The sequence below is a fragment of the Hippoglossus stenolepis genome, chromosome 8 (genome assembly GCF_022539355.2).
Source record: "Hippoglossus stenolepis isolate QCI-W04-F060 chromosome 8, HSTE1.2, whole genome shotgun sequence".
Lineage (NCBI taxonomy): Eukaryota > Metazoa > Chordata > Actinopteri > Pleuronectiformes > Pleuronectidae > Hippoglossus > Hippoglossus stenolepis.
This window is the reverse complement of record NC_061490.1, coordinates 21196550-21215871: the sequence shown is the minus strand read 5'-3', so window position 1 is coordinate 21215871 and position 19322 is coordinate 21196550. Positions and strand designations below refer to the sequence as shown.

Sequence of the window (19322 nt, the reverse complement as noted above, 5' to 3'; positions counted from 1 at the left end):
GCTTTGGAATCTCAGACTGTCTCTTTGATTTTTACTAAGCTTAGGTGAGATGACAGGTTTTCTTTTCTTTGTACGGATTAAAAAATTATCTTATTTGTTTTAAAGTCTGGTAATATCTTTCAGATTGTCTATCAGATAGCGTCCCTATCCGCTCACTGGGGTCATTTAGTGCTGGCTTGCTGAACGTGTTGCACACAAACTGCAAGAAACACGGTGAAGCAGCATTCTGTCATAATGCAGAATAATTTAGGACCAACTCCCACAACAAAGTAGAAATGCATTCTCTGCTGACAGGTTGCTTATTTTTATGACCTTGCAAACATGTCTTTCCTTTTATTGTATTGTTAACCTTGCTTTAACTTTTTTTTTTTCATACTTTTTATTGTTTTGACATCTTTTTCTGTCTTGAATAAAGTTTATCATTATTGTAACATTTCAGTCTGTTGACCAGATTTGACAGTTTCCCGTCTTCTGTGTTTTCCAGCTGTACAGGAGTAAAGCAATGGAGCTGGGAGAGAAGCTGCTGCCTGCCTTCAACACGCCGACAGGAATCCCCAGAGGAGTCATCAACCTGGGGAGGTGAGTCTCAGCACCGGCCCTCACCTCCAAAAATGTGTCTCTGTACTTACCTCCAAAAATGTCCACCTCTGATAAAAGATGGTCAGGCCGGGGGGGGGGGCATTTAGAAGGACACACAAAGTTTATTTTGCTCAGCAACTACACAGCGAGGTGGATAGAGGCAAGTTTAATGGACAAGTTGTCATCAAGGATGAAAAATGTTCAGTTACGTCCATCCCTCACAGCTCTGCATATAAAAATAAACGTGTTTTATAGAAGCTTAAAGAAGAAACTAGATTCAAATTGTCAGTAATTACCAAACAAAATCTCAGCTCCACATAAATTTGCCGAAATGACAGCAGCAAATAAAGAGAATTTAAAAACTATTCAAACAGGCCCTGATCTGTGTATTGATAACGGAGCATCTGCAGGCCAAGCTTTATAATGACGATGACATTTGGATTAGAATTAATCTGCTCACAAACACTTTGGAGGATCATATCAATAATATATGCATGTTTTAAATGAGTTGTGTTCATTTTTTAATCCGTTCCAAATCATTTACTTTTTAATCTGAAAAATCTTTATTGACAAAATCTTGTTAATGTCACAGTCATGCCACGCAACTGCGAGCGATTTTTAATTTTCAGAGCGATTTGACGGTGAATTTCAAGTTCTTTATTTAGATTTGGCTTTAACCCTCATTAAGGCTGAGCGTGGATAACAAACCTGCTTCTTGTTTTTTGATTCAACAGTTTTAAAGAGCGACTGATATAAGAGTTGAAAAAGATTACAGGAGAAATATCTGACGAATGCTGATAACATCTGCGTCAGTGACTGTGACAGACAAATTATCATCGCTAGCCTGCGTTCAAATAAACTGACGTAACGTCTGTTTTGGCTTTATCAATACGCAGCAGGATGCATGAAGCTGTGACGGAGGAAGTACTCAAACATTTTACTCCAGTAAAAGTTCAAATAATTACACAAAAGCTACAGCATTACATGTTCTACTTCACTTAAAGTAGTTAACTTAAGTATTTACAGTAAAAGTACTTGTTGAACGAAGCCTATTCTCTAATCAACAATGTACGTCATAATTGTGGCCGAGTCTCGTCTTGGCCTCTTCCAAATCCATTTTTAAGGGGTTTCTTCACCAGTGTAGAGGCAGATATAGGATTTGTCTAAATCAGGGGCTATAAAGGGCCACAATTTACACAGAGGGGCCAATTATGTGTCCAGCATCTATGTACAATTTCTGATTCAGTAAAGGTGCACATCGAAGTCCTTCCTTGTTTACTGTTAGCGCTGCAGCTTTTAGCATAAAGAAAAGCTGAGAAATAAAAAAATCATATATATTCATCAACATATTTGTATTTAGTATTGTAAGCAAGTTAATATTTTTTTCAAAAGACTTCTGTCAGAAGAAGGGTACTTCAGGGGCCAATCAGATTTCAGGCGTGCTCTTCTCTTGTTGAAAGAGGCGGGGCTAATGTTACCTGACTGCTCTGATTGGATCCGTGGACCAACTCCCCTATAATTATTAATTATTTTCATGAACATGTAACAGAATACACTGAACTAATTTTGTGGACAAGAAAGTACAGATATTTGCTGATATAAATAAAAGTACCTGTCAAAAAAATCTAGTAAAGTACAGTTAAATAAAAAATGTACTTGAGTTATGTAATGTAATGTAAACGTATAAAGAACAGAGTAGAAAAGTTTGAAAAAGTATCATGTGAGACAAAGACAAACTCATGCGCCCATGTTTGATTGTTGGACTTTATTTACTTTCTTATAGTAAATCACTCAGGAAACCTGCATCTTCCTCTCACTCCCTAATCTTATAAGCTACTTCCTGGCACCGCTGTCGTCCACCTGCTACCAATTAACCCACCCGGAAAAGTGGACAGCTGCCGGCAGATTTAATTACCTTATTCTAGAGCTAATTCCTGCTACAGCACCAACATGGGTCTGTGGTACAGATGGGCAGGAGGAACCATGCTGCCCACAGTGTGGTCACATGGAGTGTGTGGAGTGACACAAACAAGCCTCATCTGCACTACACACACACACACACAGACACACACACACACACACAGACACACACACACACACACACACACACACACACACACACACACACACACACACACACGTCACTTTAGAGAAGATCGTAATTATGCCACGGCAGCAGAACACAAGCAGTCGGCGAACACTGTGCACCCATGGGAGTAGAGTTCTGCTGCACAGCCTGTGGCTCCGACAAAGTGGGTTGGAAGTCTTTTCCTCCCAAGGCAAAAGCGATGAACTGTTGTGCATGACATGTAGTTACGAGTCTTTTCCTGTGTGCCATTTGTTATCGTGTGCATGTTTTACTCGCGACATCCTGCCGTAGGTCGACAGATATAATTGAACTGCCTGGTTCTGGTTGCACGATGCATCAGAAGACGACGTTCAGGTGAAAGGTCAGATGTTACTGCACCAGGGGCCGTGTTCGTCAAGCCTCCTGCAACAAGGAGCTGCTCCTAGGGACCAAACTGCAAGAAAAATGATTAGATAAAAAATTCTCCTCTTTGTTACATTGAGATTCAGGTAGAGATGGAAGTTTTTCACAAAGCTTCTCAGCCGTTCACAGAGCTTCTGAGGTGAAAACTTTTCTGAGCAGGATTTTTAAGATCTTAAGAAGAGAAGAAAATGGAACATCGCGTTATTTAAAAAAAAAAAAAAGAAAATACGGTATTTAATAACATGCGTTGAGAGATCATTCATTATGAAATGTGTGTCATCCTATAGTCAACATCACAGATCATCAAATCGTTAAACTCCTCTATTAAAATGCACAAACACCAATTTCCCTCAACACATTAAGCGCGACGTGGGGTATTGATTTTAGTTTATATTCATTTTCTGCACGTGATAATTTTTCTGATGGCAGTGGATGAGCATGAGAGTGTGTTTGTTAAATGGGCTGAAATGATTACTGAGCGAGTGCCAGTGTTGTTGCTTCCCCGGCGGCAGTGATGTGGATACTGCCCCCTGTGGACACCCCCCCCACCGCCCCCGCCACGCACCTTCACTGTGATTCTCAGATTGATTCTTCTTGAAGGAGCAATCAGATGTGACTGCAACCAGAGCTGCTAATGATGTAGCCCCCCCAAAACTTTTAATGGATGCATTCACTGTGCTAAACTCTCCGATTCCCCTCCGCCTTCACAAACCCCACCTCACCTCATCCTCTCCTTCCTCTTACAAATTTACTTCAATTCATTATTGGATGTCTGATCTTCCCCCAGCATCTATTAGAGTCTCTCTGGTATTTTCTGCCTCAACTAATCATGGCTGAGGACGAGTGCACCACACATTTCCTGAGAATTTGATTTTTCACAGAGTGATATCACCCACACTGACCTGAGGAAATCAAACTGGAGGGTGCGCTTGATGTTTGTAGTTTCCAGGTAACGTTCCGAGCCGTTGATATAACACGATTCACAGAACTTGGCTGCACTGGTGTCAAGTTTCGAGCTAAGGTTAAAGAAATTCAACATAAACATCAATCATTGCAGGCGGCAGTGAACTCGTTAAGTGGGAGACGGACTCCAAGGTCATTTCAGAAACTGATGAGTTTAATTTTAACAGACAGATCTAATTTACCTGACACATTTGAACTAATCAGATCAAAACATCTACACACACAACTTCATTACAAGTGTCCAATTTATTATCTAAGCTTTAAGCCAATTAAAAATAAAAAGTACAAACACTTGCTTCGCGGGTGAGGTTTTGTTTTGCATATTATCTCTGTTTGTGGTAGACGAATTGAACTACTGTGGATAAAACTGATCTATAATTAATCAACAAAACCTTAAAGACACATGGTCTCTGTACTTTGTTTTTCTTATGTTTTTCTTATTATAACCTTGGCTCTACATCAGTATTCAAGCGGTTGTTTAATGAACTTCTTTTCAACGTCATTCGACTCGTGCAGCGTTTGATGGTGCGGCAACTTATTTTTCATTATCATTTAATCTGCCAATTATTTTCTTAATTAATTGTTTGAACTATAACAGTGTTTTTTTTCTTTAAGTAGGACACAGCTCACACTAAACAGAGACAACTGATAACCTCAACATTTTGATATGATGCTGCGGGGGATAGAAAGACGATGTTATGTTGTGGGCAAAGAAACTCAGCTCTGTTTTTGACATTTTAGCGATTTAGCAACATAAAGAATATGCTGGATTATGTGTTAGCAGTTCCTACCAGTAGTAGAAAGTTTTTCTGTGATTTCTTAGTATATTTTTGGATGTGACATTAGGTTTTCATGAGATATGACAGAAGGGAAGAGGTGCCATATTCCTGAAAACCTTCCGCCAAAATCTCCCAAATCAATGCATTCAAAGCTCGATTCGTCCGATTAACAGTCCAATTTGTAAAAGATATTTGATATTAAATCACATTTGACAAAGAAAGAAAGAAAACTTCATGTATGGACAATGGTGTTTCTGTTTAGGTGATGCATGGTCCATTTCTTAATGAGATTCATCTGCACGGACACATTAAATATATATATATTGCTGACTGAAATGAAACGATAATAGCTCAGTGTTTAAATCAATCCATATATTTTGTATGAATGTGCTCAATGTATTGTCGAGACCACTGGAGACTTAGATTTCCATCTAAAAATGAAATAAAAATTCAAACCCAAGTGTGTCTGCTATGATGCATTAAACAGAATGTGAGTTCAGAGGTTCATCAGGCACTGAGTCGGTTACTTTCTTAAACTTTTGGTAGCTGCAGCATGTGGCGTAACTGAGGGAGAATCACTTCTTACACAGACAGTGGAAGAATTGAAAGAAGTGTTGCTCTATTGTCTGGAGGGTACAAGAAATGCTGCTGCCGATAGAACAGGATCATATGAAGCTTTATGGCTGTAAAACTTTAAACTCACGAGAACTTCATGTCGAAACAGGAGGAAATTCTGAAAACTCAGACAAACACTTTAAATCCATTGACGGTATTATTCACTGCTGCTTTCAACCTGCAGCTTTCATTGTCCAACAGTCTGGATGTCCCACAATGCCTAAATCATGGAGAAATTAAAGACGCTCTCCATAGCTCGCAAGGCAAATGTAACACATTGGTCACAGTCTTCTGGCGTCTCAGTAAACGTTTCATATAATGCAACACATGAAAAGCATCAACTTAAATATTTTAGAAAGAATTTGCTTATTTTTATCACAAGCTGCATTTGAGAATAATCCAACCCGAGCCCAAAACAGTGGGTCTAACTGCCAAACTCTGTTGTGTACCTGTGTCATGCTTCTATATGTGACACCGTTGGTACTTAGTCTACCTGTGGATGTTGTCTCTGCTGTAGTGGAACCAGTTGGAGTTGGGGCTGGGCCTCAGCCGGGAGCAGCATCCTGGCTGAGTTCGGGACCCTTCACCTGGAATTCGTCCATCTGTCCGAGCTCTCCAACAATCCCATCTACACAGAGAAGGTTTGGATTCGCAGTTTTTCCTCCTCTTTCACTAGTCTTGATTATGTCTGCAATGTTTTATTTTTTTATCCCAATTTCCTGCATGATATGTTTTCAGCCTTGTAGCAGTGATATATTAATTTGTACTGTGGTGTCTCTGTAGGTGATGAACATCAGGAAACTTCTGAACAAGATTGAAAAACCTCACGGCCTGTATCCCAACTTCCTCAGTCCGGTCAGCGGCAACTGGGTCCAACGTGAGTGTTGTAATTACTGAACACTACTACTGGTTTAACATGTGTGAAATGATATCAAGGTCGTATGTACATCTGTGTTAAAGAGACAGGTCTGTAATGAAGGATAAGGTCAGGGGCTCACATTATTTAAATAAAACATACATTGTACATGTACGTGACTATAATGACACTCTGAGGTCATTCATGTTACATAAAGGTAAAACAGTAATTGATTTTCTTCCCTGGGGTCAATTTTACAGAGGTTTGAGTTCACTCAGTGTCGTTTCACATTTAAACCTTCTCCTCGGCTTCCACACAACCGACATACTTTGATTCACCTCACGTACCAAAGCTCTTCTAGCTGCGCATCTGTGTCAACCATCCTTTTCCTTTCATTTTTAATATCAGGCTCATAGCAATGACTATATGACTCCCTTTCCTCTGGGTTATTAGAATGATAATGAATTCAATTACTTCAGGAAATTGGATCTTTCAGATTTACCTGAAAGGAGGCAACAAAAAAAAAGCATGTGGGGAAAACATGATGCTTGTTCTGAAAAGGGTTTGTAATCTGGATGATTACAGAGATACTTGTTTGTGAGTGAACTTGTAGAGAAGAGAAATTATATAAATTTATTTGCACAAAGGGAAAAATAATCTTTGGCCTCGGAGCTCTCCCTCATCTGTCTGTGTCAAGGACAAACACAGCGGCGCTGCATGGAATAACCTTGCAGGCGAGTCAACAGAGCAAAGGTGTGCGTGAGCGTGAGTGGATGGATGCACACTCATGAACGCCTCCAGTGCAATATCTTATTCATCTTTATGAATTTGCATGTGTACTTACCAGCGGACAGGAGGAAAAACAACAGCCAGTCATTTCAATTTCCACTCACAAGATCAAAGTGTGTTACATCAGTTTAGTTTTAAAGAGTGGTGACAACATTTAGACAATAAGCATGAAGCTGCAGGTTTTAAATGTTCAATGCAGTTTTTACTACTAATGATTTTGTACTTAGGAGCCTATGATTATATATTTTTTTTATTGATATCCTGATATTGTGATGTTTTACATGTTTATATCTGTAAAGGGTCCTTAAGGGTTTTGAAAGCCGCCCATAAAATTGCAAATTTTCCCATTGTGGGACTAATAAATTACTACTTAATCTTAATAAATAAAATGTATTATTGGTATTATTATTATCTGATACCCTCACTTGGGACTTTTGTGTAACCCCGCTGATTGTTCTCCTTTTCCCTTCATAGATCATGTTTCCATCGGTGGCCTCGGGGATAGTTTCTACGAGTACCTGATCAAATCCTATCTGATGTCAGATAAGACAGATGATGGGGCAAAGAAGATGTACTATGGAGCACTGGAGGTATGGAAATTCTAATCTAACATTGAAGGCATAGGACGACGCTGCAAAACCCGGTCAGATAAAAGAAATATAATCGTAGTGCATGAGCTTTTGATGAAAAAGTATCCAAAGGGCTTTTATACACAATCACAGCAGGACATTTTAGTTGACAAAATAGTTGAAGGCTGATGAAAGGACACAACATCTGAATCTCTTTTCAGGCATCATATATGTAACATTACCTGTTTGTTCCTCGTGGTGTTACACAGACATGATAGTACATTGGTGAAAAGAGCCACAATGCACGAGCAGTATTTTGTGCAAAAGAGGGAGTACTGAGTTAAAAAGTAAAAAAATCAAGGAAGAAGAGTTATGTGTGTCCTCACACTGCACACGGCTGCATCATAGATGAATTTATAAAGTTATTTTTCCATTGAAACCCTATTTTTTGTTGTTGTCTGTGCACTTGTTCTGCTGCGGCCTGCACGTTAATCGAAAAGCAATCGAAGGAAGAGGTTCCTTGTACTGTATAATGTGATTAGAGCTTGAATTAGAAGCCAACTGACTTTTCATGTACTGTTATGTAAAATGTTAGTGCCCCCACTGTCCACAAAAAAAATGAACTCAGTGTACGGTATACACAAGCATAAAAATACATCAGAAACTGTCTATTTTTCTCTTTAATGGAGTTGATGTCGGAGTAAAACACATTCCCTCCGGCTACAATTACAATATTGCAGACAATAATTTAAGATTGCCATTGAGATTTCCTCAGTTCTCGTCAGACGGTCAAGCCAGAGGCAGATCTATTAATTATAGACTCCCCTTCTCCCCTGTGACTTGGTATTTAAATGGTCCGGGACCCCCCATGCTATCAGATTAAGTTATATTCTGTATGTTTGTACAGAGATCTAAGGTGAAGGCACAGCACAACTCATTATCTTTGGCATTCAGACAAAAGTAGATTACTAATTAAAACACGGTGTTGAGTGAGAGAGCATTTTTCCAGTTATACTGCGGAACAATTACTGCAAACAACAGGTAATTAGCAGGAAAATCACCAGTCAGCCCTCGAGAAAAAGTTTTTTTCTGAGAACATGGTGTTTATGTGCTTTCACATTATACACATTACTTTGTTTTGTCAGCTATTATTCCAGGTTGCATCTTTATCAACCCCTTAGTAGCATCAACTGCTATTCTTACAGTATGTGGCAGTGATAGGAGAGAGGTCAACTGTAATTTTCATGATTTAACTTGGATTTAAAATATATCCCACTCTTCTTATATACAGTAAAGAAGGTGTGTTTCCTTTCCAGAGCTGTTAAAAAAGAGAGTAAACGAATGAAATGACCTGAAATGTGGGATTTGACACTTTATTTACAGCACTTTGAGGTGTGATGCTGCAGAATATCAGACCAGCATTCAAACGCAAAATGAGCAGCAAGCCAGACCGAATGGGAGAGAAGCACATGAGAGAAAGACAGAGACTGTAAAAGAGAGAAAAGGCTGAGTCATTCAGAAATGATCTCCGGAGATGTCCTTCTGTCTCGTGAAATGTAAAACACTGAGAACAAACAGCTACACAGAGAGGAAAACCCTAAATTTGAAGATTTCAACAAAGAAATCTCCCTTTCCTCTCCTCTTCCACCAGTCGTTATTTAAGAAGATGTTTTTCTGACTTTGTACTTTCCACCTCCGTCGTAGAGAATCTGGGAAATGCTACTTCAGCAGAACAAATTCTATCTGGGGCAGGAGAAGCCTCCTAAACATTTCCAAATAAACTTTAGTTTTACATAAAACATTTCAATCCCTTTTTTCCATGGCAAACTGAAAGAAAAAAGAAATTAGCCATGAGTGAAAACTTGTGATGGGTCATTGCCACGAGTGGGAAAGTTGGTAAACAAAAAACTCTTGTTGTTAGTTGGAGGCAGTAACAAAATGTACAGAACTATATAAATATCCTCAACCCTCTGAAACTCAGTTCTTCACTGTTTCCTTCGATGAAATTTACAAAGGGTCACAATAAAGTGTCTCAAGCTACGTCAGTAATCATCAAATTATTCCTGTCTGTGTGTGACGCTGCAGGCGATTGAAGCCAACCTGGTGCAGAAGTCAACCGGGGGCCTCACCTACATGGCCGAGTGGAGAGGTGGGATCCTGGACCACAAGATGGGCCACCTGGCCTGCTTCTCCGGGGGAATGATCGGCATCGGGGCTGATGATGGAGCTCCGGACAAGAGGCAACACTACCTGGACCTGGCTGCAGAGATCACGCACACGTGCCATGAGAGCTACACACGCTCAGGTGAGTGGAGACGTCAGGGAGGTTGAAGACGGGCTTTTTGAGTGTGAGGAGACTTTTTAATCTCAAGAGGTTCAACGGAGCTTCCGTTCTGGAGGCTCACAGTCAAATATCAAACCAAAAGATCAATTAACACATGGAGACAGTCCGGCTCAGTATTCACATGGTGATGTTTTACAGTTGATTACTACTGTCAGCATCAAGCTTGAGGAAAAGTCTGTGGATCACGTCAATAGGATTCATCATCCAGGAACTGTGAATGTCAGATCTTGTGTCAGTGTGTCCTGTAGCTGTTGTAGTAGTCATTTCAACAGAAAGTTCATATTATATTCTGCTTTCAGCCCTGTCCATGTGTTTGTTGATTTGTTTATTTGTCAGCAAGATTACCCAAAAACTATGAAATTTGTGGAAGCATGAAGTATGAGTTAAAGAAGAAGTCATACAATTTTGGTGTGGATCCTGATCAAGGGTCGGATCAGGAATTTGTTTCTCTTTCTTTAACATCAAGAGATTTTCCTTGATTTCTCAGAAAACAATTCACGGATCTTAATGAAAAAATCATTCAGGGGGACTGTTGGTCGGGCAGTTGGACGGTTGGCCTTGGTGGAGTTATGCGCTCTGGGTGCCATTTTCATTTTCTGTATTTAAATCTAATACAAAAAGTCTAGGAGAGCAGCAAATTCTAATTTAAAAAGGGACTGAGGCCTTTTTTGTTCTTCTTCGACTCCAAAGTAGAATTGTTTTTGTTGCCTTCACTTCAACGCAGAGACCTAATACCTAATATGTTGTCTAATAACCAGATCTAATAAGCCGCAGCGATGAAGTAACCTTTGATTATTCTTTAACGTCTCACGACTGTAAGTTTGTTAAATAGTTGGAGGTTGTAATTTAGGAGAAAGAAAGAAACGGGAGATGGAGGATTGAAGAACAAAGGCTGTGATTAAAATTGATTCCACAGGAAAATGTATTGTGACTCCATCCTATAAATGAGGGATAGTATAAGACGGTGTTTCACTCCCAGACTAAAGATATATCCAGGAGAAAAATGTTGGTGAACAAGGGGGGAAATATATGAGCAAACCTTCCCCGCAATTTTGATCTCTCGTCCCATCTGTCTGTTCATTTCAGTGTCGTCTTGCACAGTCAGACCTGGATGCAGCTCACTGAGGTCATTGTCTGGAAATAAGTGTTTTAACCTTGCAGCAGCCAATTAACGTTTCCAAATAAACCATCCCAGTCGTGGGAGGCTTTGGCCTTGGTAGCATGACTTTAGATGTGTTTGTACCGGAATCGCTCTTCACAACCTTGACCAGTTACTCATTGTTTGAAAGCTGCAGGTCCCCTGATTCCATCTGTGCAAAGCATTTTAGTGTGACTGCAGCAACTGTTCACACAGAGGTGGTTCGGAGTTGTGTTACCTTTCAAAAGAAAACAGGGCTATGACTGAAATCAATGATGAACAGTAACTATTTTATTTTTGGTATGTGATTATGGCTTGTGCAGAAAGATGGGGGGTGTCTTTTCTCTGTTAGAGTTTGTCTTACACTGTGTTTAATGTCAACTTTAGTGGAGGATGTCCTTGAAGAAGATGCCAAAAACAGTTGCTTTGAGACGAGACAAAAGTTAAACATTGAGGAAGTTTTGATTTCCAGTTAACAGCAAAAATAGGTTTGAGAACAGGATCACATTTCACCTATAATAACTCCACATAAAGACAAAGGCAAGTGCTGTGCAAAGCAATAGAATATAAATAATTTAGAGATTTAGCCGATCACATTAAAAGAACAAATGCGTGTTTGAAGGAGAAATTGAAACGTGGAAACAAAGAGCCCCCCTGTGTGTTTCAGTGGTAATTAAGAGACATCAGGCCTGTATGGTGCAGGAAAATCTGAATAAAATTATAACAATAAATAATAATAATAATAATGATGATGTTTCTAAATTTAAGATGCTGATGTGCTGAGGCTCCTGTCCTGACCCTGACAAGAATAGATTACTTTGTACCGTGTCATGAATAGGATCTCTTTGTCATGAAGTCTTGAATTGCTGTTGAAATATAATAGAAGCAGAAGAGAGAGAGAGAGAATAGCCTGAAGAGCGTCTGGACAGCTGAAGAGGTCTTAATTGTGAAACTACGAACGGCTCCTGAACACTGACGTTACGTTGCCTCCGCTTTGAAGGTTCGCAGATCTGTGGAGTAAGTGCAGACGTCTGCTGGCTGACACAGATTGATGTTTTTCTCCTCTTCTCTTCCTCTTCCTGTGATCTGTCAGCCACCAAACTGGGACCTGAGGCGTTCAGATTCGATGCCGGAGCTGAAGCTACGGCAACAAGGCTGAGTGACAGATATTACATCCTACGACCTGAAGTCATCGAGAGCTACATGTACATGTGGAGACTCACACACGACCCCAAGTACAGAGACTGGGGATGGGAGGCGGTTGAGGTAAGATACAAAATATGGGTTTCAAATTTCCCCTTATTGGCCTGAATATTAGAAGAAACTTATTATTGGAGAAGCCTTCTTTCCCTTTTTAGTAAAGACTTACTCGAACATACTGGTTTATGAAAGTTTCCCGAAGATACTATTAGTACATTGCTATTCTAGTAGGTATATTACTCTTCTGATGTCTTTTCATGTAATAGACAGAGACGAAGATGCAGGGACAGCAAGAGACGTCATGTCCTGTCCCCTACATGCTCACAGGCGCCAAGTATAAAATCAACTATTTGCAGTCGTAAGGACTTTTTAATTTAGGACTATTTCTTGCCTCTAAGGAAGTGAAGTCATTTTTATTCATAAAGCCTAAACCACACATTTGCCTCAGGCAGCGTCACAATATGTTCACTATACAACGTCCTCTGTCAAATTGTATAAAGGAAAAAATACAGAACCAAGAAACATAGTAAAGTTGCATTATGGACAATCAATATGAGTAACATGGGTTAAGAATATGACATAATTGTGGTAAAAAGGTATTTTTATGTTATATGTGGCCGTATATTTCTGTACCATATAATTCTGTGTAAGAAGTGACTCTGAGTTTATAAAATGCACTAGCCTTCCGTGCCGTGCTCCTTTAACACCCCCAATTAGCCTCAACCAGCTTCCTTGATATTTTCTGGTGCTAAACATTAGCTTCTAGATAAAGCTGCCTCTTCATCAGGAGGTGAAGGTTACGCAGGGAGCACAGTTAATAATGTGGCAGTAGACAGGACTCCAGCTGCAGTAAACTGTAGAGGACTGCCATGATAGATTTAGCATTAATTTAGTGGAGGGATCAGGCTGACGAGTTTGACAGGCCTCTAATTATCTGGCACAAAGGTTGAAAGTGGTCACAACTCTCCTCTCCATGAACATCGGGCATTAACACGTCGGGGTCTTTGTTAATTAGTACGTATAAGCCAGCCCTTTGTAGCAGGGCTAATAACGTGCTAATCTGCTTGGCTAGCTCAGACTCTCCCCATTAGCTTTACTCAGCTTTAGCGTAGCTTGAGCTTCTATTGTGTCGCCGGCCGAGGGCTTGACGTGCTCCATCGTTTCCTTTAGTGAACATGGACACACTGTTGCTGAGGATTTTAGATGATGATATTTTTGTACCAGGATATGAGAGGAATGTCTCTTCCATGCATTTGGCTCTGTTACAGTACAGAAACGATGAGGCCACTCTGAGGGGGATTGAACATGAACAAACAAATACTAATTTACTCACTTTTTACACACCTGCAGGACGTGGTCCTTACCTTGTCCAGAACTAAAACTGGTTTTGAAGACGTGTGCGTCCATTCACACTGGATTCAGAGATTAAAAGTGCTAAGTTTAGGTCAGGTTCAGGTTCATGTGCGTCCTGAGATCTTTGACACATGCAGCCATATTCTTTCCGCTGTGTAAATACAAATGTGTCCTCTGACTCGCTGCAGTTTCACAATGAATGCAAAGTATTTTTATGCCTCTTAGTGCCCATACATTCATTTGTTTGTGGTCACAGCCACAATATCAACAATGTAAAACAAAAAAATTCTTCTGCATTGAGCCTCTCTTATGCAAATGAAATTTCGAATCACTAAAACAGACATTTTTACAAATGCCTTCCAAAGGGCAGGTTTTCAAATATCTGCAGTAGTGTAGAAAAGACCTTTGTAGCAGATCTGAGCGCAGCTTGATTCATTCAGCCCCTCCTGACTCTGCTCGCTCTCTCTCTCTCTATCTCGCCTGCACCAACACACTGAACTCACACACATCCACATCGGACACATCTGCAAACTCAGACGGGGTAAAAACAACATAATTGGATCTTTGCAAACACACGTCAAGTGAGATGTGTTCACAAGTGGTCACAGGACACATTGATGCCAGGTGTGCACAGACGAACGTGACACTCATGGAATATTCATGAACAAACAAATTGTTTTTTCAATTTGTACACTTTTCACAGCGAACACCTGCGAGACGTGGACTTGAACATGTCCAGAAATAAAATTGAAAAATGTTTTTGAAGGTGTTTGTGCACATTTAAACTCTCTCTCTCTCTCTCTCTCTCTCTCTCTCTCTCTCTCTCTCTCTCTCTCTCTTTCTCTCTCTCTCTCTCTCTCTCTCTCTCTCTCTCTCTCTCTGTCACCCGTCAGGCCCTGGAGGAGCACTGCAGAGTGGAGTCTGGCTTCTCTGGCATCCGAGACGTTTACACCGTGACAGTCAGCCACGACAACATGCAGCAGAGCTTCTTCCTCTCAGAGACACTCAAGTACGTCCTCTTTCCTCCCCACGTCGCCCTCCACAGCAGAATGTGGCAAATGGCATTTTACATTCTGCTTTCAGAAACGATCACAGATAAAGAGAGTTATACAGCATCAAAAACTGAGGATTTGTACGTCAGTGCTCAGAAGTCATTGGAGGTGATCGTGTTCAGTTTTTTTTGTTTCCCCTCATTCTGGGGTCATTAAGCAACAAAGCCGCTCAGGATGCTACATCACATGAGCTGAAAGACGGGAGAACTTTGAGCACCAGACTGTTCTGCTGGTCTTAATGTGCATCCACTTAAAAACTTCAGTGGCTAATCGTTACATAAAAATCTTTGCTGGTGAATAATTTAGTTGTTCTAGATGGAGGAATTGTTGCGTGATAGTTTTTTATAATTCGCCCAATGTTGAGAAAAGATTCTTGTTCATGTGCAGATACTGAAACGAGCTGTAAGAGAAAAAATAAGACGACTTTACCTTCAGATCAGTCCTTGAAGAAAATGTTTATTTGTTGAAGAATGACAGATTCTGTTGGGAACAATGTCAGCACCAGTTTTGAGACAGAATAGTCTGCTCAACTGTTAATGTCAGTAAATACACGACATGCACACAAGGTTATTCAGATTAGTGAATATGTTCCTAATTCCTCAAGTCATTCTGAAAATAAAAGTCCAGTGGCCACATTCAGAGAGAAACAGATTATTGTAATCATTCTTCACACTGGCCTTTACATGAAGGTTAAAGGGATTATAATGGAAATGATGGAGGAGACAACATCGTCCTTGTTTTGTGCAGAAATCTATTAAAAACCTTATTTAAAGCTGATTTTTCAAAGTTGAACTCGATACAAAGCCACAGGAAGTGAATGTTTTTTTCTATATTATATAAAGAGCTTTGACTTTGATGAAGCTAAATGGACGCTGTTCATGTCCGTGCAGGTATCTCTACCTTCTCTTCTCCGACGACGACCTCCTCCCGCTGGAGGACTGGGTCTTCAACACAGAAGCCCACCCGCTGCCCATCATCCATAAGAGCTGCCTGCAGGATGAGGCCACAGAGGAGAAGACGGTTTCCAACTGAGACTGAACACAAGCGGTTACTGATACACATGTGCACACACACACACACACACACACACACACACACACACACACACACACACACACACACACACACACACCAAGTCAAAGCAGGTTCAGAGTATTTCAGGAGCGGGTTATGGACTCTTCAATTCCTTTCCAGTAAAGGATGTTGTCGTTTTACGCTGTGATTGTATATCCTTTCGCCGGGGTTACTTCCTGCTGGCACTTCTTTTTTGTGGACAATCAAGACAAACATGACTTTCATGAAAAGAGCACCTTTTTCTTTCCTTCTTTCCTCTGTGAGGAAACCAGTATAACTTGCAGACCCAAATGTATGGGAGGAGGGTTGAACCATGGGCCATATTGTTAGAAAGAGAGAGAAACGTATAGAAAACCACTTGAGTTTTGCTCTTTGATTTTGTTGTTGCGTTAACCTCGAATGATGAATGATTCTCCTCAGATCTTGTCATTGCATTTTCTCCTTTGTGAGTTCCACTCTCTGACCAAAGGTTTCTTTGCATTTCCTTCCCATCTTTTTTCCAGTTAACGTGTTTTTGGTGAGATTTGACGGAACAAGGGGTTGAAGTCTAATGATTATTAATTAATGTACAGACAACTATGAAATGTGATTCTGGATCCCACCTCCAAACTAATGTTGATGTCATGTTTCCTACTGAAACAAGCTTGAATGATGTTTTTTTAAAGTGAGGAAAGTGGCCGTGTCTTATGCATCCAGGGACCATATTTTAACAGAGGACGTCGGGTTGTGTTCGGGGAAACTGTTTGAACGGGACAGTGCTGTCTCGGTCCTCTCAGCCTTTTCAAGTCAGAGACACAAATGGAGATCTGTCAGTTCTGTGACTGTGATACAAGCTCAATGGGGAAAAGATTGAATTTGCCAGTTTGCTCCTAATGGGTTTTCCTGTTTCTATTGTAGTTTTTCTGCCTTTACATGTGAATCCATACAGCTGCCAATGCTGATGTAAAGGCTGTTAGGCTGCAGAGACCAGTTTTCATTTTCACCACCATTCTTTTCATCACAGCTACAGAGCGAATGTGCTGTACATACAGATGGAGTGAGAGAGAGGCCCCTGTATGAGCTTGTCTTGACTTTACTTTGTGATCGTTTTCTTATTTTCTCTAAACTTCAGTGGTTATTTTTTCTGGGTTCTCTTTTGATTTGCTTCCCTCAGGTGTTTCAGTACAAAAAAAAGGAAAAAAAAACGTTTTAAAAAAGTTCTGATTTTAAGTCTAGTTAATGCTGATATTAATTATTGTTATGACTTATTCTTACTGTTTGATTTAACTTTCATTGTTGAATATTTTCAAATACTGATAAAAAAATAACTGTGCAACTTTGTACATTTAAAACAACCACGGTGGTTCTGTCTCTTTTTTTATTGACTTTGTTTCTTTACTTGTTGATGAAGTCTAAAAACACCAACGTCTCACTTGCTGTGATGTTTATTTTTACCTTCAAAGTTTATTGTAACTTTCTTTAAAGTTGGAAGAAGAGCGTTATGTTTTCAGGTTGTCCGTCCATCCGTTGCATTGTGAATGTGAACATAATATCTCAAGAACACCTTGAGGGAATTTCTTCTAATTTGGTACAAATGTTAATTTAAACTCTCAGAAGAACTGAGTAGAATTTGATGGTCAAAGGTCAAAGTGTTTGGTCTTGAGAACTCAACATCTCAGGAACATCTTGAAGGAGTTTCTTCAAATTTAGTACAAATGTCCATTTGGAAAAGTTTAAACAATTACATTTGGGAGTTTTCAAGGGTGAAGGATCAAGGTCACTTTGTTCATGGCCTCTTGACACTATATCGTGTCTGTGTTAAGAGCGTTTCTTCACATTTTGACCAGTTGTCACTTCGACTCAAAGATTTCAATGGTGATTTTACATTTTCACCAATCTCCCAGATATTATGAATGAATCTTGACGACATATGTAGAGGCCTGATATCTATGAGTTTGTGTAATTTGGTGCGGGCTGAATTTAAGGAAAAGAGCTTTTGGGGAGAATCAAGCTCAACTGAGTTTAATTCTACTTCAACAAGGTTTTGAACATTTGACTGGAAACAATCAGCAGTGACTAAGAGAAAGAAAGGGATCCTGACTCATGTGCTGCTTTCGTTTGTTCCAGTATTTTCCTCCAGGAAGTTCATTAACAGGGGGACGTCTCAGGGTTGTGGAAGACACCAGCAGTCACGACCAGCACATGACTAATGGCTCATTAAGTATTGCACCTCTGACGCTGACAGGCCAACAAAGCAAGATTTAATATCCCCCCCACAAATGATTCAGCTGCACCTGCTGTCATCTGCATCCTAATTTCCCTCTGATCGCTTCAAGTGGTTTTTCATTGGCTCTAAAACGGACCCGCGTGCATTATTGACATTTAATACTAATTTGAAAAATGGTGCTCAAATGTCACAGATCTGGTGACATTAATCTCACTGACACCTTTGGAAGGAGGAATGCAAAGGTGTGTGAGAGTTTAAACAGCGAGTGTAAATCTTGTCTGAGTTACAGCCTGCGTGACCATTAATCCCTTCAGCGATGGCGCGATAATGAAAAGGGCGAAAGCGAAGGGCACAATTTGTACATCTGAGATCGGCTGACAAAGCCCCGGGGACGTAAATGGGAGGATCACTGTCCATTTGGACGCACCAGAGACTGATGGCGAAGGACAAACTGCAAATAATCCCACTCCCCTCTCTTTCTTTTTCATTTGCTGCTCCTGAACTCCCTGAGCTGAGCAGGTGAAGCAGGAACAGAAATGTCGGAGCCTCTGTCAGACTCGGCCGGACCTTCTGTTGACGGGTAACAAAGGAGGAAGAGCCGCCGCTATCTCGCCGCCACAGTCGTCCTCCAGCCGTCTGGAGCAGGGCAGCAGTTTTACAGGGAATAACAGGGAATAACCGGCACGTCAGCGGAGATCTGCCTCAAATATGATTTGATTTCAAAACACTGTCGGCTCCACCTACTCACATTTTCCAGTCCCCGGTGATTTAAGAGGAGGAACAGAAACAGGATGTTCTGGTTTGAAGACGGCAGTATAACAAAAGAACACTTCACTTTTTCTGATTTACAACATTTCTGAGACTTGAAAGGAAACAAACCATGATGCAATAATAATAAGATGCAGCACAGATCACATTGTTGTTTGCTTTACAGAACCTGAACATGAACTTGAATCATCTTCAGAGGTTAGAGTTTAACTGATATTACACTTGCTTCCGTCCCTTACTCAACTTAGTTTATATTAATATAATATCATTTTAAATATATTTTAAGTGTGGTTTTAATTAGTGATTTGATGCTATAAAAACAGGTTGAAATGTCATTGACAGCTGAGTCTGACTGATGATTGGTTGAGTGTGTGAATCACCTAGTGACTGTGGCTCCGCCCTCTGATCCTTGCACACATTGCTCATGAGCACGATGGCAGCGTTCGTATGTGGGATATTTTGGGTTTCATTTCAGGATAGTGAGAGGAAACAGAGACACATCCTCCATCTGTATGTGTTTAAAACAATCCACAAAAATGCATTTTA

At 40.3% G+C, this 19322-nt stretch overlaps 2 protein-coding genes across 3 annotated transcripts in view; both read left to right on the top strand.

The window, feature by feature from the left end:
* The window catches only part of LOC118113363 (mannosyl-oligosaccharide 1,2-alpha-mannosidase IA), a 167333-nt gene extending 150197 nt beyond the window's left edge, over positions 1-17136 (top strand). The window contains exons 5-12 of one of the 2 annotated variants that reach the window (XM_035163037.2): positions 485-579; positions 5945-6068; positions 6211-6304; positions 7547-7662; positions 9727-9946; positions 12217-12389; positions 14570-14685; positions 15619-17136. In XM_035163037.2, coding sequence (XP_035018928.1) covers positions 485-579; positions 5945-6068; positions 6211-6304; positions 7547-7662; positions 9727-9946; positions 12217-12389; positions 14570-14685; positions 15619-15760 — 1080 coding nt within the window. In that variant the 3' untranslated portion in view covers positions 15761-17136. Of the gene's footprint in view, positions 1-484; positions 580-5941; positions 6069-6210; positions 6305-7546; positions 7663-9726; positions 9947-12216; positions 12390-14569; positions 14686-15618 lie in introns of both variants that reach the window. The other variant, XM_035163036.2, reaches the window with a different exon arrangement.
* The window catches only part of LOC118113339 (B-cell receptor CD22), a 1629935-nt gene that overhangs the window by 733456 nt on the left and 877157 nt on the right, over positions 1-19322 (top strand). The window lies entirely within an intron of this gene.